The sequence below is a fragment of the Octopus sinensis genome, linkage group LG8 (assembly GCF_006345805.1).
Source record: "Octopus sinensis linkage group LG8, ASM634580v1, whole genome shotgun sequence".
NCBI classification, from domain to species: Eukaryota; Metazoa; Mollusca; class Cephalopoda; order Octopoda; family Octopodidae; genus Octopus; species Octopus sinensis.
This window is the reverse complement of record NC_043004.1, coordinates 70,739,004-70,759,271: the sequence shown is the minus strand read 5'-3', so window position 1 is coordinate 70,759,271 and position 20,268 is coordinate 70,739,004. Positions and strand designations below refer to the sequence as shown.

The following is a 20,268-nucleotide window of genomic DNA, read 5'->3' as shown; positions in this document are numbered from 1 at the left end:
ATAATGATGTTTGTTTTTATCAGTTGGCACATATAAGCACTGATCAGCAAGCAAGTTATTGGCTGAAAGTAAAAACAAAGCCAGCAGCTTTGTTTAGGTGTAGAGTTCCAGCTGCTTCTAACTGATGAGATGCAGCATGTTGAAATACTGATGTCCCAGAATGCAGTGCAACAGTGAGTCAAGACTGTTGTTGCAAAATGGAGGAGTTAGTCTCCTATGATGTGCACTATAGCATCCTGTATATTTTGCATCAAAACCTGCTTAGATGTGTTAATAATAGATATGCAAATATTCATTCCATTATCTCACTGTAGATGGTGCAATTAATGATTTTTTTTTTAGTTAAAAAGTTGACACAGAAAAAACACCCAAACCGACCCCAATCATCATCGTTTAACGTCTGTTTTCCGCGCTAGCACGGGTTGGACGGTTCGACTGGGGTCTGGGAAGCCAGGGGCTGCACCAGGCTCCAGTCTGATCTGGCAGTATTTCTACAGCTGGATGCCCTTCCTAACGCCAACCACTCCGCGAGTGTAGTGGGTGCTTTTTACGTGCCACCTGCACAGGTGCCAGGGGGGTCCGCCATTGGCCACGATCGGTTGGAGCTTTTAACGTGCCACCGGCACAGGAGCCAGCCAAGGTGGCGCTGGCAATGGCCACGTTCGGATGGTGCTTTTTATGTGCCACCGGCACAGAAGCCAGTGTTGAAAAAATTCAAACAGGACAACAGCAATAACTGCATAAAACAGAGAATAAAAGCATCAAAAACAAAAACAAAAAAAGAGAGAGAGAGAAAAAGCAAGAATTTTGTTAGCAAAATCTGAAACAAATGCCACCTGTTCGTACAAACCTTCAGAAGCCACCCAGAATCATAAGTGAACATAAAGAAACCGGGAAACAGCAGCCTAAATCCTTTAAATTACATTTTGCTGACTTAAAAAATGGAAGGGACACATGAGATAATACAATCCTAGGTATAGGCACAAATGTGGCTGTGTAGTAATATATTTGCTTCCCAACTATATGGTTCTGGGTTCAGTCCCACTGTGTGGCACCCTGGGCAAATGCTTTCTAATATCTAATATTTCTCTATCTTCATGTTATATATCTCTCTGACTATGTATCTATTTCTCTCATTCTCTTTCCTCCTTATGTGTAATACTTCTATATCTTCATATCTTATATCTGTCTAATTACATACCTGTTTCTATCTGTTTCTCTCTCTCTCTCTCTCTCTCTATCTATCTATCTCTTTCTCTCTCTCTCTCTACACACACACACACAAATGCACATATAATGGATCACACATACCTGAAGCCACTCATTACACAAAGACAGACACACAAATGAATACATGCAAATAGAAGTACAGACACAATGTCACACACACACGCACACACACACACATACACACACACACTTGCACACATACATCCAAAAGTATGTAGATACATATACACCTTCCATACACACACACACACACATATGCACACACATGCATTCTTACATACATTTATACATTGTGAGATTTATTGGAAAACCTTGACCGAATTTCCCTTGTTGCCATAATATTGATTCCCTTCAACGATTATTACCGATGCAGTAACAGTTGATTACATACACATAATGAATGGATGTGTGTGTGTGTGTGTACATATTATTACTGATTCAATAGCAATTGTTTATACATTTGGCACATGCATACATCTTTAAATATACATATGTACATGTGTTATTACTGATGCAAATGGCTAATTTATGCGTACTGGGATGGCTGTGTGGTTAAGAAGTTCGCCTTGCAACTGTAAGGTTTTGGGTTCAGTCCTACTGCACAGCACCTTGGGCAAGTGTTTTCTGCTGTAGCCCTGGGCCAGCTAATGCTTTACGAGGGAATTTAGTAGAGGGAAACTGTGTGGAAGCCTGTTTGTGTGTGTATGTATGTACACACAACTGTAGCTGTGTGATTAGAAACTTGCTTCCCAAACACATGGTTCTGGATTAAGTCTTGCTGCAGGACACCTTCTGCAACTATCTTCTACCATAGCTTTTGGCCAATCCAAGCTTTGTAAGTGGATTTGGTAGATGGAAACTGAAGGAAGCTCGTTGTGTGTGTGTGTGTGTGCATTTATATATGTATAATTCCAAGAGAGTTAGGTTGTGAATCCCACACATGCATATATGTATATATGTATCATCATCATTGTTTAACGTCTGCTTTCCATGCTAGCATGGGTTGGACGATTTGACTGAGGTCTGGCAAACCAGATGGCTGCACCAGGCTCCAATCTGATCTGGTAGAGTTTCTACAGCTGGATGCCTTTCCTAATGCCAACCACTCCGAGAGTGTAGTGGGTGCTTTTACGTGGAACAAGGGCCTGTCAGGCAGTACTGGCAATGGTCACGCTCAAATGGTGCTTTTTATGTGCCACCTGGACAGGAGCCAGTCCAGCGGCACTGGCAATGACCTTACTTGAATGTTTTTCACATGCCACCAGGCGACACAGGTAATGATCATGTATGAATGATGCCTCTTACGTGCCGTTGGCACAGAAGCCAGTTTGTTGCTCTGGCAACGATCATGCTCGGATGGTACTCTTAGCGCTCCACTAGTATGGATGTAATGTATATATATATATATATATATGTATATATGTATGTATAATCAGCTGAAATTGTGAAGATAATCTGGTACTTGACTGAGGAAAGCAAACTTCGAATGACCCGTCCTTGTTTTCTTTGTATCGTGTATCTGGATGTTTCATTGTCCCATATTTGTATCGCTTAAGTGTCTAAATGTTTTGCCTTCTCGTCCCTATACATCATCATCATCATTGTTTAACGTCTGTTTTCCATGCTAGCATGGGTTGGACGTTTCAACCGGGGATCTGGGAAGCCAGGAGGCTGCACCAGGCCCAGTCTGATCTGGCAGTGTTTCTACAGCTCGATGCCCTTCCTAGTGCCAACCACTCCGCGAGTGTAGTTGGTGCTTTTTACGTGCCAGGCAAGGCTGGCAATGGCCATGATCGGTTGGTGCTTTTTATGTGCTACCGGCATGGAGGCCAGTCGAGGCGTGCTGGCAACGGCCACGTTCGGATGGTTCTTTTTATGTGCCACCGGCACTGGTATCACAACTACAATTTCCATTAACACTCACACTTACATAAATTCTCATAACTGTATACATGCATTCTCTTGTTTTAGACGGAAAGCAGCAACATTGAGATTCAGATAACTCTTGCCTATCTTTACATCAAGCTAGAAAAATACCAACAGGCTGAGGTAAGTATATCTGTTTCCTACCTATTCATCCACGGTTCACTACATATTCACTTCCTATTCACTACATGTTAACTACCAACTTTTTATGAAATAATGTAGCTAATTAATATTCTTTTCGACACTAGGCACAAAGCACGAAATTTTGGGGGAGGGGTGGGTGAAGTCGATTAGATTGACACCAGTATGCAACTGGTACTTAATTTATCGAACCTGAAAGGATGAAAAGCAAAGTCGACCTCAGCGGAATTTGAACTCAGAGCATAAAGACAGATGAAATAATGTTAAGCATTTCGCCCAGCATGCTTACGTTTCTGCCAGCTTGCTGCCTTAATGTAGCTAATCAATATTACCCCATCTTTTATAATTTTATGAAATAATGTAGCTAATGGACATTACCCCATCTTCATTGTTTCTTTTCTCTGTTTTCACTTAAGCTTTTAGTATTCAGATTACTCTGTCAAATATAAGGCTGTATTTATTCACATTATTTTGAATGAACTATGCAGCATCTTGTAGCTTTGAGATTTCAGTGATTAATTCATCTCTAACCACTGAAGGCTTTTATTGAGTTTTCATTTTTACAGTTAATTCTTTAAAATCCAGCTAGTAGGATGTTAAAACTGAAACTTAATATTATCTCAGGAGCTGCACTTAGTAACTGTGAAAGCTGTTGTTTGGTCACCATGCTAGTGTTCCACAGCCTTTTTTCATTTGTGGTACACTTTTTATTTTTTTCAAAATTCGGCAGCACACCCGAACTAAAAGTATAGAGAAAAAAAAATTATATTTAGGCTACACTGTGGCACCAGGTTACACAGCAGCATACCTAGCATTGTCTTGTGACACACCAGTTGTGGAGCATTGCTCTATGCCAGTCATGAGCAAACTGTGGCTTGTGGGACTTTGAGTTGCATCTTCAATGGAAAATTACATTGAATTTTTAAATAGTATGGCCTGCTTTTTGATAAAGGTTGCCCATGCTTGCTGTATGCAGTCTTTTCATCTGTTAGAAACAGCAGCCAAATTTCTCTCAAATTACATCTACCTTGACTTATCTAAGTAATAATTAAAAAAAAAAGGTAAGGAAGAACACCATATTGGAGAATATAGTCCTGGATACTCAAAAAGATGAAATGGTCATGGCTGGAATGCTGTTGATTAAAAGTATGCTTGATGAGGGCTGAACAGTAAAAACAATAACTGATTTCACTGTTATTTAGTATCTTATCACCAAACCAAAAATTTCTAAATTACTGACATCATGAATGTAGCTCTACATGGTCAAACATGTGGTGATGAATAAATCTTCTCTTGTGGAAGTTTTATAGAAACAAACTAAAGTAAAACAAAAAAAAAGAACAAAAATACATAACTATTTGCTCTTGTCTTGTGTTCTTGAAGGAGTGTGTGGAGGAACTTGCTGAATCAGAATCTGCTGAGGTTGTTGCCCTCAAAGGTTGGCTGCTCTTTCATCAGGGGAATTACGAAGCTGCCTTGCAAAAGTGAGTATATATTCTTTTATTTTACTATTCTTTTACTTGTTTGTGTCATCAAACTGATACATTTTCTATGGCTGGATCTGCTTCCAGTCCCTGACATTACAGAGTGTATTGGCTGCATTTTATCATGCCACCAACCCTTAATGACTCCTAATGATGGAGTACCCTTCACTACTGTAAGTAGTTCTAGCACTGTGAAAGTCATCGGTGCCTGTTGGCTTGTAGTTCTTAAGTTCAATTTACTGGACTGGAAGTGTTAGCTGCCATAGACTCGCATCCTATCAGAGAGAGATTTATTTTTCATCTACTTAATTCTGTTGAAACCAGAGATGAATTCTGGTGCTGTGGATGTTTGTAATTTGGTAAAAGGATTTAGGCTTAGAAATTGTTTTGAGTAAGTCTTAAGAATTGAGATTGTCCGCTGTTTCTTTATCTAACTTTCTTGAAAGGAAGACAGCTGTGTAAAGAAGTACTGATCTCTAACTGTGGAGGAAACCTGTAGAAGAGGTAGATCCAGGAAGACATGGGATGAGGTAGTGAATTATGATCTTCGAATGTTGAGTCTCACGGAGGTGATGTCAAGTTACCAAGACCTTTGGCGATTTGCTGTGCTTATGAAGACACATCAAGTGGAATCGTAGTTGTGGTCAGTGCTGGTGACATAAAAGGCACCTGTGCCAGTGACACTTTAAAAGATACCTCTGCTGGTGACACATAAAAAACACCCATGACGGTGACACTTTAAAAGGCACCTGTGCTGGTGACACTTAAAAGGCATCCATATCGGTGACACATAAAAGGCACCTGTGCCAGTGACATGTTGAGGGCATCTGTGCTGATGACATGTAAAAAGCATCCAGTACACTCTGTGGAGTGGTTGGTGTTAGGAAGTGCATCCAGCCATAGAAAAGAAACTAAAACATACCAGAGCCTGGTACAGCTCTGCGGCTGACCAGTTCCAGTCAAACCATCTTACACATGCTAGCATAGAAAACAGATGCTGAATGGTGTTGGTGGGGGGGTGGGGGTGACAACAGCAGCAGCAGGAGGCGCAATGGCCCAGTGATTAGGGCAGCAGACTCGCGGTCGTAAGAACGCGATTTTGATTCCCAGACTGGGCATTGTGAGTGTTTATTGAGCAAAAACACCTAAACTCCACGAGGCTCTGGCTGGAGGTGGGGGTGGGGCGTCGATGAACCCTGCTGTACTCTTTCACAACAACTTTCACTTTTTCTTCCTACTTCTGCTATAAAGCAGAGGAACCATGGTGTAACCCACTATGGTGTGGTAAACTTTCAGACCCTAGTCTAGATTGCAAATCCTGTTTACCCCAGATGGTTCAGCACTCCACCCGTTAAAAGCCACTGTTTACGGATAACAACGTAGCTTTTACACCCGTACAACTGCTAGTCTTTCACATGTGGTGAGTGGATCTTCAAGTTACCACACGCATCCTTAGTAGCTTAGAGTAGGCTTGAATTAGAGATTATCCTTTGTGGCTAATGGCGTGAGTCCTGATTGAAAGAAGAAGACAGCAGTGGCAAAGAAGAAGTTTGCGTGCTATGAGGATGGTGAATTCTGATGTTTGGGAATGAGACCTTCTTCAATGATCAGTTATGTATGCATTGTATATGCTTGTGTTGGAACTGGTGACTGGAAGAACATCCAGCTGTTGACAGTTTGCCTCAACAAGTGTCATCTAACACAATGGTTCCCAGAATAGGCAGCATTGTTCCCACTGGGGGTGGTGGAAAGTTCCAAGAGGCCGTTGAAGAAAAGTGGGGTAATAATGGGGTAGTGATTCATGTAGACATAACAAAATAATGGGTTCGTTAGATTAAATTATATTTGAATTTGCTTCAGAAGGGAGTCTATGTTTGTGATGGATAGTTGGGGGTGGGGACACTAGGAATGTAGCCTGGGTGTCAAGGGGGTGGCAGCCTGTAAAAGTTTGGGAACCATTCTTATTTCTTTATTGCTCACAAGGGGCTAAACACAGAAAGGACAAACAAGGACAGTGCGTAACTGGTACTTAATTTATCGACCCCGAAAGGATGAAAGGCAAAGTCAACCTCGGTGGAATTTGAACTCAGAACGTAACGGCAGATGAAAGCATTTCACCCGGCGTGCTAATGTTCCCTCCAGCTAACTGCCTTTTTGGAACCCCGTTTGGGAACCCCGTTTGGGAACCCTTCTGACACATGCTAGCAATTGAAAATGATTTATTTTTTTTATCTTTCATCTTTTACTTGTTTTAGTCATTGGACTGTGGCCATGCTGGGGCACTGTTTTAGGTCTGGTACTTATTCTTTTGGCCTCTTTTGCTGAACTGCTAAGTTTCAGGGATGTAAACAAACGAAGATGGTTGACAAGCAGTGAGAGGGACAAATGCAAACACAAAGACATGTATACACATGCCACACACACACACACAGGCTTCCACACAGTTTCTATCTATCAAATTCAAGCAAGATGGTTACCAAGTAGTGAGGGGGACAGATACACACACAGACTTACAAAGATGCACGCACGCACACACACTCTCTCTCACACACACACACACATGACAGGCTTCCACACAGTTTCCATCTACCAAATTCAAGCAAGACAGGTACCAAGTGGTGAGAGGGACAGATGCAAACACACACACACACAGACACACACACACACACACACACACACAGAGGCTTCTACACAGTTTCCATCTACCAAATTCAAGCAAGACGGGTACCAAGTGGTGATAGAGACAGATGCAAGCACACACACACACACAGGCTTCCACACAGTTTCCCTCTACCAAATTCACTCACAAGGCACTGTATTTATTTACGTATTTATTTTTGTCTGTAGAATTACTAACCTGGCCTTAATTCAGTCATATTTCTCTCTTTGCCCTTCTCATAGACTTTTGGCTGCTGTGTCAGAGTATCCTGAAAACAGCAAGTTTCTTTTGATGCTTGGTCGTATCTATTGGCAACTGAAAGACTCCCACACAGACAACCAAGAGAGCAGCAACTATTCGGAGAAGAGTTTTAAATCTTTCCTTCAGGTACCTATTTCATATGTTTGTTTATCTAGGGTTAAATAATATTCTCTGGCTCTGGCTGAATGAATGAAGTACTAGTACTTGAAGGCACATGACTCAGTGGTTAGGGCATTGGGCTCACAATCATAAAGTAGTGAGTTCGATTCCCAGACTGGGCTGTGTATTGTGTTCTTGAGCAAGACACTTTTTTTCTCATTGCTCCAGTTCACTCAGCTGTAGAAATGAATTATGACGTCACTGGTGCCAAGTTGTATCGGCTTTTGCCTTTCTCTTGGATAACATTGGATTTGTCCAGATTTGGACCTTGAAGGGGAACTTTCTAGGTGCAATTCTATGGTCATTCATGACCGAAAGGGGTCGTTACCAGCAATTGGATACCTTTCCTTAACTTTCTAACTTTTAATCCGGCCATTTTCAACCAAAATATTCTACTTGTTTTATGTTCAAAGTGACCAGATCCAACCTCTCACACCCACCTTGCAATGTCATATTAAAAATAAACTATCACACCATCGAAATCTTGAAGCTGTATGGTTATACTTGATTAATTCAAAGCAATGTTAATAAGTAAGCATTACATTTGGCAGAATAATCTGAATGCTATAATATATCTCTATATGTCTTTTTGTTTTAGGCTGCCAAACTGGATCCTTACAATTGTGAGATATTTCTTTATCTCGGACATTTTTATCTTCATGTACAACAAGACAAAGGGTGAGTAGAGTTCTGTATTTAAGAGATGAGGAATTATTTACATTATTTACATTCGGCGGATATTTGTCCTCAACATTTCCGCTGATATACCCTCCAGCCTTCTTCAGGTGTCTTGGGGAAATTTTGAACCTGGGTTCTCATTCCTAAGATATTTTTCAATGTTGTTGTTGCTGCTGCTTGGAATCGAACTCGGAATCTTGGGGTTAGTAGCCTGCACTCTTAACCACTATGCCATATGCCCGTGGGCAGTTATGGAGTGAATTTTAGGGCTTATAAATCTAATATTTTTCTATATTAAGAGTGCAGGCTACTAACTCCAAGATTCCAAGTTCGATTCTAAGCAGTGACCTGAACAATAATAATAATAATAACAACAACAACATTGAAAAATACCTTAGGAATGAGAACCCAGGTTCAAAATTTCCCCAAGACACCTGAAGAAAGCTTGTAGTTTTTTCCACTGGAATGTGACAGAAGCTGTTGTCTGCACATTTTCAGTGTTTATTGCTCCTGAGTATTTGCCACACAAAAACTATCTTCCCAGTTAGCCTTCCTTTGATATTGCTGTACATCTTATGGAGTTTCTTCCTACGCCTTTTCTATTGATCGAGCAGGGCTATCTACCTGAAGGGATTTGTGATTTGTCTACCTTCCTACTTACTAGGACTTTGGTTTTTGCTAGATTGACTCTAAGGCCCTTCAATTCTAAACCTTGCTTCCACACTTGAACCTCCTCTTCTAGTTCTGGTAGTGACTCAGCTATTAGAGCAAGGTCATCAGCATAGAGGAGCTCCCAGGGGCATCCTGTCTTGAATTCCTCTGTTATTGCCTGGAGGTCTATGATGAATAAAAAGGTGTTGAGGACTGATCCTTGATGGACCCCTACCTGAAGTTCTTCACTATACTCATTGCTAACCCTCAGCTTACTGACAGCATCCCTGTACATGGCTTGTACAGCTCTCACTAAACACTCATCTATCCTTAGTTTCTGCATTGACCACCAGATAAGGGATCAGGGAACACTGTCAAAGGCTTTCTCCATGTCAATGAAAGCCAAGTACAGAAGTTTACCTTTGGCAAGGAATTTCACCTGCTGTTGTCTTACCTGAAATATAGCATCAGTGGTGTATCTCCCTGCATAAACCCAAATTGCATCTCATCTAAACTAACTCTCTCCCTAATTAGTTGGGCTATGACCTTCGCCATAACTTTCATCACCTGATCCAACAATTTGATACCTCTGTAATTATTCCTATCTAATGTGTCACCTTTAGTTTTGTAGCAGTTGACTATGGTGCTGCTACACCAGTCATTGGGTATCACAACTTCATGTATCACCTGCTTGACTATACAGGTGACTAGTCTATAGCCTGCATTGCCAAGTATTTCAAGCATCTCTGCAGTGATTCCTGATGAGCCAGAGTCTTTCTCTGTCTTCATACCCTTAATTGCTTTATCTACCAAGGTACTGTCAATTTGGATAGCTGGTCCCTCTGTTGGGCCGACATTTGATAGACTCTCTTCCATTCATTCTCTTCATTTAGCAACCTTTCATAGTGGCCTCTCCAAGTCTCTCTCTTTGCAGCCTCATTATTAAATTATTAATAATATAATACTTATATATATATATATATTATATATATATATATATATATATAATATATATATATATATATATATATATATATGTATTTAATGCTGGTATACACTCACACACACATATGTATATTCTATCTATTTATATTCATTTTATCCAATGCTTACATGTGTATATATGATACACACACAAACACACACGTGTCCTATTTAACCAATGTTCACCTTTACATTTAATTACTTGAAGCCTCTGACGAAGTAGAAGGGGATAGAGCATCACAGGGGGTAGAAGACAGCTGGACGTTTCTAAGGGACAACCTGCTGAGAGCCACTGACCAGATCTGTGGCTGGTGCAAAGTCCCCTCTCGACCTAGAATAACGTGGTGGTGGAACAATATTGTAGGCAGGGCTATTAGAGAAAAGAGACATGCTTGGAAGGTCTGGAAAAATGGGGGTAGCAGGGAATTGTATCAGACTGCCAAAAGAGAAGCTAGGAGACAGGTTTATTTAGCCAGAGGGGAAGCAGATAAGAAAAAATTTGCCAATGTTCTGTGCCGTGAGGACCAAAGACTGGAGGTGTTTCGTGTTGCAAGACAGTGTGTGAGAGAGAATCGTGATGTGGTAGGAGAGAAGTGTGTTCGCATGGAAGATGGTTCACTTGCGCTAAATGAGATGCAAAGAGAGAGGTTGGAGATGCCACTATGAAAGGTTGCTGAATGAAGAAAATGAATTGGATAAAGAGAGTCTGCCGAATGTTGACCCAACAGAGGGACCAGCTAGCCGAGTTGATAGTTCCGTGGTAGCTAAGGCAATTAGAAGCATGAAGACAGGGAAAGCCCCAGGCCCATCAGGAATCACTGCAGAGATGCTCAAAATGTCTGGTAGTGTCGGCTATAGCCTAGTCACCCGTATAGTTAATCAGGTGATACACAAAGGGGTCATACCCAATGACTGGTGTAGCAGTATAATAGTCAACTGCTACAAAGGTAAAGGTGATGCCCTAGATACAAATAACTACAGAGGTATCAAGCTGTTGGACCAGGTGATGAAGGTTACGGAGAGGGTCATAGCCAACTAATTAGAGAGAGAGTTAGTTTAGATGAGATGCAGTTTGGGTTTGTGCCAGGGAAAAGTACTACTGATGCTATATTCCTGGTAAGGCAGCTGCAGGAGAAATACCTAGCCAAAGATAAGCCCCTGTACCTGGCTTTCGTTGACATGGAGAAAGCCTTCGACAGGGTCCCCCGATCCCTTATCTGGTGGGCAATGAGGAAACTAGGGATAGATGAATGGTTAGTGAGAGCTGTGCGGGCCATGTATAGGGACGCCGCTAGTAGGGTGAGGGTTGGAAATGAGTACAGTGAAGAATTCCGGGTAGAGGTAGGAGTCCACCAAGGCTCAGTACTCAGCCCCCCCTATTTATCATAGTCCTCCAGGCAATAACGGAGGAATTCAAGACAGGATGCCCTTGGGAGCTCCTCTATGCTGATGACCTTGCTCTAATTGCTGAGTCGCTATCAGAACTGGAGGAGAAGTTTCAGGTGTGGAAACAAGGATTAGAATCGAAGGGCCTCAGAGTCAATCTAGCTAAAACCAAAGTCGTAATCAGTAGGAAGGTAGACAATCACAAACCCTTCAGGTAGATGGCCCTGCTCGATCTGTAGAAAAGGTGTAGGTAGAAACTCTATAAGATGCACCAAGTGTAAGCTATGGACACATAAGAGATGCAGCAATGTCAAAGGAAGGCTAACTAGGAAGATGGTTTTTGTATGTGGCAGATGCTCAGGAACAATAAACACTGAAAATGCTCTGAGACCAACTTCCGTCACTTTCCAGGGAGAAAAACTAGAAATAGTTGATAGTTTCCGTTACCTAGGTGACCAAGTCAGCAGCGGGGGCGGGTGTGCTGAAAGTGTAACTGCTAGAGTAAGAATAGCTTGGGCAAAGTTCAGAGAGCTCTTACCTCTGGGTGACAAAAGGCCTCTCGCACAGAGTGAAAGGCAGACTGTATGATGCGTGTACGAACAGCCATGCTACATGGCAGTGAAACATGGGCCGTGACTGCTGAGGATATGCGTAAGCTCGCTAGAAATGAAGCCAGTATGCTCCGATGGATGTGTAATGCCGGTACTCACACTCGGCAGAGTGTAAGTACCTTGAGAGAAAAGCTGGACCTAAGAAGCATCAGTTGTGGTGTGCAAGAGAGACGTTTGCGCTGGTATGGTCATGTGGCGAGAATGGATGAAGATAGTTGTGTGAAAAAGTGCCACACCCTAGCGGTTGAGGGAACCTGTGGAAGAGGCAGACCCAGGAAAACCTGGGACGAGGTGGTGAAGCACGACCTTCGAACTTTAGGTCTCACTGAGGAAATGACGAGAGACCGAGACCTCTGGAAGTGTGCTGTGCGCGAGAAGACCCGGCAGGACAAGTGAGTCCATAACCCGTGGCCTTCTACATGGGATGGAGCCAGCCTACGTATGCATACCTTCCCTTCTTGGGACACAAAACTCTACTTGTGAAGACGTGTTGAGGCAAGTGAGGATCAGAATCGAAATCGATCAATGGAAATTGCGGATGTGCTACCAGTGCCGGTGGCATGTCGAAACTCTGCTTGTGAAGACCCGTTGAGGCAAGTGAGGATCAGAATCGAAATCGATCAATGGAATTGCAGATGTGTTACCAGTGCCGGTGGCATGTAAGAGAACTTTCCGTTTCGCGACCGTTGCCAGCACCGCCCCGTTTCGTGTCCGTTGCCAGCCTCGCCTGGCCCTCGTGCCGTGGCACATAAAAAGCACCATCCGTTCGTGGCCGTTTGCCAGCTCTGTCTGGCACCAGTGCGGGTGGCACGTAAAAAGCACCCACTACACTCACGGAGTGGTTGGCGTTAGGAAGGGCATCCAGCCGTAGAAACACTGCCAGATTTGACTGGGCCTGATGAAGCCTTCTGGCTTCACAGACCCCAGCAGAACCGTCCAACCCATGCTAGCATGGAAAACGGACGCTAAACGATGATGATGATGATGATGATGATGATGATGATATAAAACTGTATTTTTTGCTTATACACTTAGTTTAAACTTTTGTTTATTACAGAAAAGCTAGAAAATGTTACCAAAAGGCTTTTAATCTTGATCCTGAAAATTCCGATGTTGGTGCTGCATTCTGTGATATTATGATGGATACTGGAGATGTTGGAGATGTAAGTGTGATTTTATTCAAAGAATACAGAAATACAGAACTAATAACAAAACTTCTAGACAGTTCCAAGGTTTTCTAGAAACAGCAGCCAAATAGTCCACACAAAAGGAATGGTCACAGCTGGATTGCCTTTGATTATAGGAATACTTGATTTGGACTAACCTTGGATTAAGCAGTATCATCACTATAAAAAGAATGTTTGATTACGATATGATATTTAATTATTTTTGATTTAAATTTATATTTCATGATAAGGATGTCAGTCTTGATTAATAATTGTAATAATAATAATAATAATTATAATAATAATAATCCTTTCTGCTGTAGGCACAAGGTTTGAAATATTGGGAGAGGGGCATAGTCAATTACATCAACCCCAGTACTCAACTGGTACTTAATTTATTAATTCCCCACCACACAAAAGGATGAAAGACAAAGTCGACCTCGGCGGAGTTTGAACTCAGAATATGAAGATGGATGAAATACTGCTAAGCATTTCACCTGGCATGCTAACGATTCTGCCAGCTTTCTACCTTAATAATAATAATAATAATAACAACAACACTGGAAGCTTTGTCAGAAATGGGGATTTAAAGCTGGAGGTTACATGCTATGATCATCGGGTCAAAAGAGTGCTGGAGTTGGAGAAATGCAAAAATTTATGGGATTTTCCCAATTCAAATAGATAAGAAGCTAGAAAAGGATAAACAAGACATAACAATAATAGACAAGGCAAAGTGAAGTTGCTTACTAATTGATCCATCATGCTCATTTGATTCCTAGATTGGAAAGAAAGACAATGAAAAAAAAATAATAAAATCCCGTAAAATTTGAAATTGCAAGAATTTGGAGAATAAAAACTATAAAGGTTGTACCTGTAATAATTGTAAGTAAAGATATAGACAAATGGTCGAAGGAGATTGGAAGAGAATGTCCTGTAGAGCTTAGGAAAGATTATCAGAAGGGTTTTAAGCACTTGAAGGTCTATTGAAAGCTTGTAGATATCTAAGGTTACGGGTAGAAACCTGCTACCCACATAAATTCTGCCAGGAATAAGAAGGCCAATGGGGTCCAGTTGGACTCCAATGACCATATTTTATGCTATAACATCCTTATAACTGGAAGTTTTTAACTCAAAATTTGTTTGTGCAGACATAAACTATTGATGATAAATGTCATGAGATATAAAATCATTTAAATAAAAAATGTAAAAGTTGCATAACATTTAAAATTTGCTGGGCTCCCTTGGGACCCCACCAGCCCATGAAAGGTTAATAAATACTTTTTTGATTTTGGTATTCTTTCCAGGAGAGTGTTTTAGAATATTTGAAGTCTGTGACTACTAAAGCTGGCCCTGGTGGGTAAGTGAATTACAAGTATTTTTAATTAACACAGTAACTAACTAACCTAGTGCAAACAAGTGAGAGAAGTGTGGTGACAGACTTTGATACCTTTAACCAAATAATGAAAGAATAGTTGAGGTTGATTTATTCTTTTACTTGTTTCAATTATTTGACTGTGGCCATGCTGGAGCACCTCCTTGAGGGGTTTTAGTTGAACAAATTGACCCCAGGACTTTTTGTTTTTTTTGAAGCCTAGTACCTATTTTATCTGGCTATATTGCTGAACTGCTAAGTTATAGGAATGTAAACACATCAACACTGGTTGTCAAGCAATGATGGGGTCAAATGCAGAGACAAAGTTATAGATCTGCTTGATCAAGACAGCCATGGGTCATTGAGCTGCTTGATCAAGATATCCATGGATCATAGGTCTGCTTGATCAGGACCTCCATGGATCATAAGTTGGCTCGATCAAGGCAGCCATGGGTTATTGATCTGCTTGATCAGGACAGCAATAAGTTATAGATCTGTTTGATCAGGACAGCCATGGGTCATTGAGCTACTTGATCAAGACATCCCTGTATCGTAGGTCTGCTTGATCAAGAGAGCCATGAGTTATTGATCTTAATCAGCTGTAGCTTATTGATCTTGTTGATCAAGGTAGTCATAGCTTATATAAATCTGCTTGATAAGGACAGCCATAGCTTATAGATCTGTTTGATAAAAACATCCATGGATCATAGATCTGGTTGTCTATACATCAACACCAATAATCTTCGTGTAATATATTAAATACTATTTCAGTGTTTTGTTTTTATTAATGTTTATATTGTTTTGTTTTTTTCTTTATTGCAGTGCTAAATGGGCTTGGTTACGGTTAGGATTGAAATATTTGAAGAATGAGGACCCCAATAATGCTGTTATTTCTTTCCAAGCTGCTCTGCGTCCCGATCCTCTTGATTTGTAAGTATTTTGCAAATCCTGTTGTTAATGGTGATAAATTGGCAGTGTTGTTAGGATATCAAGTTGACTTTCTTGCAATATTTTTACCATTTCGCTGCAATTTGAATTCAAATACTGCCATGGTCAACTTTGCCTAGATTCTCCAATGATCATCATCATTTAAAACCTGCTCTTCATGCTGGCATGGGTTAGATGGTTTGACTGGAGCTTATGAGATGGAGAGCTGCACCAGGTTCCAGTCTGATTTGACCTTGTTTCTACAGCTAGATGCCCTTTCTAATACCAACCACTCCAGGAATGTAATGGGTGCTCTTACGTGCCACCAGCACGGGTGCCATTTACATGACACCATCAACGACCACAACTACAATTCATGGGTGGGTGGCATTTACATGGCACCAGCAGCAACCCTGACGATTCATGGATGTCATTTGCATAGCACCACCAATGACTGCGACCAACAACCACAATTCCTGATTTAGATTTACTTCAGCTCTTTGTATTCAGGCAAAGTGGCTGAGTTCCTTTTGAGTGTTGGCCTCATGGAGGCAAAGTGGTCAAACCCCTTTCGAGTGTTGGGCCTCATGGAGGCAATGACCAAGATCTTTGGCATTATGTTGTGCATGAGAAGAAGACCCATCAAGCTGAGCAAAATTGCAGTCGTGGCAGATACTGGTGTCATGCAAATGGCACCCGTGCCAGTGGTGCGTAAAACACCCATTACACTCTTGGAGTAGTTGGCGTTAGGAAGGGCATCCAGCCATAGATAACCATGCCAAATCAGACTGGATCCTGTGTAGCCTTCCAGCTTGCCAGCCCAGTCAAACCATCCAACCCATATGATGGTGGTGGTGGTGGTGGGCATGGCACGTTGAGCAAATGTCTGAAAAGTTCTTGCTTTAAGGGTATCACAAAAGGCCTGTTTGGAGGCCCAACCTTCTGAGTTCTCTTAATGTGGGAATCTAAGAGGGGAATATGTTAAAGAAATCATAATTAACTGATTCTCTTGTATTTGCTTTTACCCAAAACCCGGAACTTTTCCGTACCCCCTCATGTAAATGTTTTTCCCCCGCTGAGCCATAACTGTAAGACTGGTTGTGAATTAATTATGTTTTCAATTTGTAAACATTTAAAACCTTTGTCCTTTTATTTATTCCTTTTCCCTTTTATCCACACAGTCATATATGGGAATGCCTCGGTGAGGCCTACATTAATCGAGGCAGTTACACAGCAGCTTTAAAGGCATTTACTAAGGTCACTGAGGTATGTAACAGGTTTTCGGTTTTAATCTGATTGAGAGTACAACATCCTCCTCATTGAGCACATGCATGCATGCGCACAGTGAGAGAGAGAGAGAGAGGGGGGGGGACTTTGCCACCATTTGGTTCCAGGATCAATCTGAGTGAAGGGCGTCTTTGGAAAATTTATTTTAACAAATCTTGGGTTTACTAAAGCACTTTGGGTAAAATATTGTAGGGAGAAAAACTGCTGTAGCTCATGTGTGTGTGTGTGTGTGTGTGTATGTGAGAGAGTGAGGCAGGAAGTGAAAGTGAGTATGTGGTGTGTGTATGTATGTAAAGAAATAACCAAGGATACAGGCACTCTACCTCTGAATATGGCTTTGTTACAACTATATTCTAATAAATATTGTAATAATTTAATTTTTTTATTGATTCTATAAAAATCCTCCATAGTTAATTTTAAAGAGGAATTTAGTAGAAATTAAAAAATAAATTTCTAAATTCAAACTAATATTGTTGCAGTATTGAAACAATATTGTTTATTTAATTATCATTAAAGTCCATAAATTTTCTTTCTTTCTTTCTTTCTTCAGCTTGATGCAGAGTCCGTCTACAGCCAGTACATGTAAGTAAACATACATACATACATACGTATGTATATTTCTCTCCTTTGCCTTAGTTGACAATGATTGTCATTATCTCTTATTTTTAATGACTTCTTTTCATTAAGGGTTAACTTCGATTAAAAATGTCTTTTATTGCACTACATTCAGTATGCCTGCTCACACCTGCCTGCCTTACCAATTTATTTGTCATGTTATCCTGAAAAGAAACAACATACAATAGTGAGGATCCTGTTTTGTCCTGCAGGGTACAAAGCAACCTCACCAGTGATGGTGCTATGATAAAACGCATCCAGTACACCCTGTAATGTGGTTGGTCAGTAAGTAAAGTCAGCATAAGGTTGAGTGAACCCTTTAGCTTTTCTTGTCTTTTGGAGAATATGGTAACCTCTCTAGTGTTGATGCCAATACTTCCTACACTCTTTAAAATGGCTGGTATTAGACAGGACATCCAGCCAAAGAAACCATGTTAAAATAGAGATATGATAAGAAAGATGTGGTTCTCTGACCTGTTTAGGATTGTTGCAACCTGCTTTACTGAGCCATCATGGAAAGCGAGTATAAAATATGATGATGCATGTGTGTGTGTGAAGGCATTTGGTCTTAGGTTCGGTCCCACTGTGCAGCATCTGAAGCAAGTGTCTTCTTTAGCCTCAGGATGACCAAAGCCTTTTCAGTGAATTTGATGAGCAGAAACTGAAAGAATTCTGGCATACACACACACGTATACACACATGCACATATATGTATGTATGGGCGTGTGTGTGTGTGTGCAATTATCTTGACATCACATGATGTTTGAAAATAAGCATTATTGTCAAACAAGTGATGTTGCTTGTATCCAGTCTTCCATGGAAAACACATCTGGTCCTGGGGAAATATTATTTCACTTGGAAACAGATAAGGATTGGCAACAAGAAGGGCATCCAGCTATAGAAAACCTGCCTCAACAAATCCATTTGACCCTTGCAAGCATGGGAGAGTGGACATTAGATAATGATGATTTAAATGCACACACACACACACACACACACACACACACACATAACATGTCTTTTATTGAATGAAAAACAAACAAAACTAACAAAATGCTTTCATATTTTTATTTTGTTGTTCAGGATTGCTTTTATTAAACAAATTCTTGGTTTGTACTCCGAAGCAGTCACAGAATATAAAGTGATTTTGGAGAAGGAACCAGATTACGTTCCAGCTTTGAAAGGTGAAAATATTTTCTTTATAATCTTTTATTAACCCTTTAACATTTAAACTGGCCGTGTCTGGTCCAAATATTCTTCTTGATCTGTGTTCAAACTGGCCAGATCTGGCCTTTCATACCCACTTTACATTGTCATTCTAAAAATAAGCACATCATTGAAATTTACAAGATAATGCAGGATTAACTCTGAACAGTGTAAATAAATAAGCATTATATTTGATGAGTAATCTGAATGCTAAAGGATTAAGGCAGAATCGTTAATGTGTCAGGCAAAATGCTTAGCGACTTTTCATCCATCTTTTTGTTCTAAGTTCAAATTCCACTGAGGTTGACTTTGTTTTTTATCTTTTTGGGGTCCGTAAAATAAGTACCTGTTGAGCCCTGCGGCTAATGTAATCAACTATTCCCCTCCCCCAATTTCAGGCCTTGTGCATATTGTAGAAAAGATTATTATTATTATTATTATTATCATTATTATTATCATTGAGTGAGAGAACAGTGCATGCCATCAAAGTGACACTGGGGTAAAATATACAAAGCCCAGTATACTCATCATGACTACCTGTCTGATAAGGGTACATTAGGCACATGCATCACAACCATATGTGCGCGACATGGTGATCTCATAACAAGATAAACAGCGCATGACCTTGCAGGTGGGGTCCAGTTAGAATTTTCTTCTGGTCGAGTAGCCCATCCCACTCAAAAGGTCCCTGAATAAGGATTGTTTAAGGATGTTGAATGAACCACCCCTTTTTCCAAAGGTGAATTATCCAAACCTCTAAGCTGAGCACTGGGATTGGTGCGGTTGGCTAGCTCTCTCCCTCCCACCCAAAATTTCAGGCATTTTGCCTGTAGTAAAAAGGATTAAATTCTTTAGTGTTTGTGATATTTAGCTGTAGCTCATCCCTTATAGAGCAGACAGATTTAACGTAGGGTAGTTGGTCAAACCAGTAGGTGTGAATCTCTGGATCACTAATCCAAACATGCTATGTTTGGAATCAATCGGTACACTCAATCCTTCAAGATTATTGCATGATATTGATGAGTTTTCGTTGTCGTTTAGGCTTCTGAGTCAACACTGATTGAACAAACATAAGCTCCAGTCAGCCCCTAAGGTGTGATTGATGGAGTTTTAGGTAGGACCATCCTGCCATTTTTTAGGGTCATCTAAGAAGCGTGAGATGTTTTGGCACAGCCATTTTGGTGCTGCCTTCTTGGTTGTGATTCAACAGTGACTTATTTGACATCATCATCATCATCATCATCATCGTTTAGCATCTGCTTTCCATGCTAGCATGGGTTGGACGGTTCAACTGGGGTCTGGGAAGCCAGAAGGCTGCACTAGGCCCAGTTTGATCTGGCAATGTTTCTACAGCTGGATGCCCTTCCTAACGCCAACCACTCCGTGAGTGTAGTGGGTGCTTTTTACGTGCCAGACAAGTCTGGCAAACAGCCATGATCGGATGGTGCTTTTTATGTGCCACTGGCACGGGGGCTAGGCGAGGCTGGCAACGGCCACGAACGGATGGTGCTTTTTACGTGCCACC

At 41.0% G+C, this 20,268-nt stretch overlaps 1 protein-coding gene across 1 annotated transcript in view; it reads left to right on the top strand.

Moving 5' to 3' along the window:
• Nucleotides 1-20,268, top strand: part of LOC115214955 (tetratricopeptide repeat protein 37) — a 95,505-nt gene that overhangs the window by 28,779 nt on the left and 46,458 nt on the right. Inside the window, exons 12-21 of the mRNA XM_029784049.2 lie at nucleotides 3,202-3,279; nucleotides 4,681-4,781; nucleotides 7,683-7,827; nucleotides 8,459-8,538; nucleotides 13,228-13,333; nucleotides 14,641-14,693; nucleotides 15,531-15,638; nucleotides 16,817-16,901; nucleotides 17,473-17,504; nucleotides 18,621-18,721. Of these exons, the coding sequence (XP_029639909.1) occupies nucleotides 3,202-3,279; nucleotides 4,681-4,781; nucleotides 7,683-7,827; nucleotides 8,459-8,538; nucleotides 13,228-13,333; nucleotides 14,641-14,693; nucleotides 15,531-15,638; nucleotides 16,817-16,901; nucleotides 17,473-17,504; nucleotides 18,621-18,721 (889 nt within the window). The remainder of the gene's footprint in view (nucleotides 1-3,201; nucleotides 3,280-4,680; nucleotides 4,782-7,682; nucleotides 7,828-8,458; nucleotides 8,539-13,227; nucleotides 13,334-14,640; nucleotides 14,694-15,530; nucleotides 15,639-16,816; nucleotides 16,902-17,472; nucleotides 17,505-18,620; nucleotides 18,722-20,268) is intronic.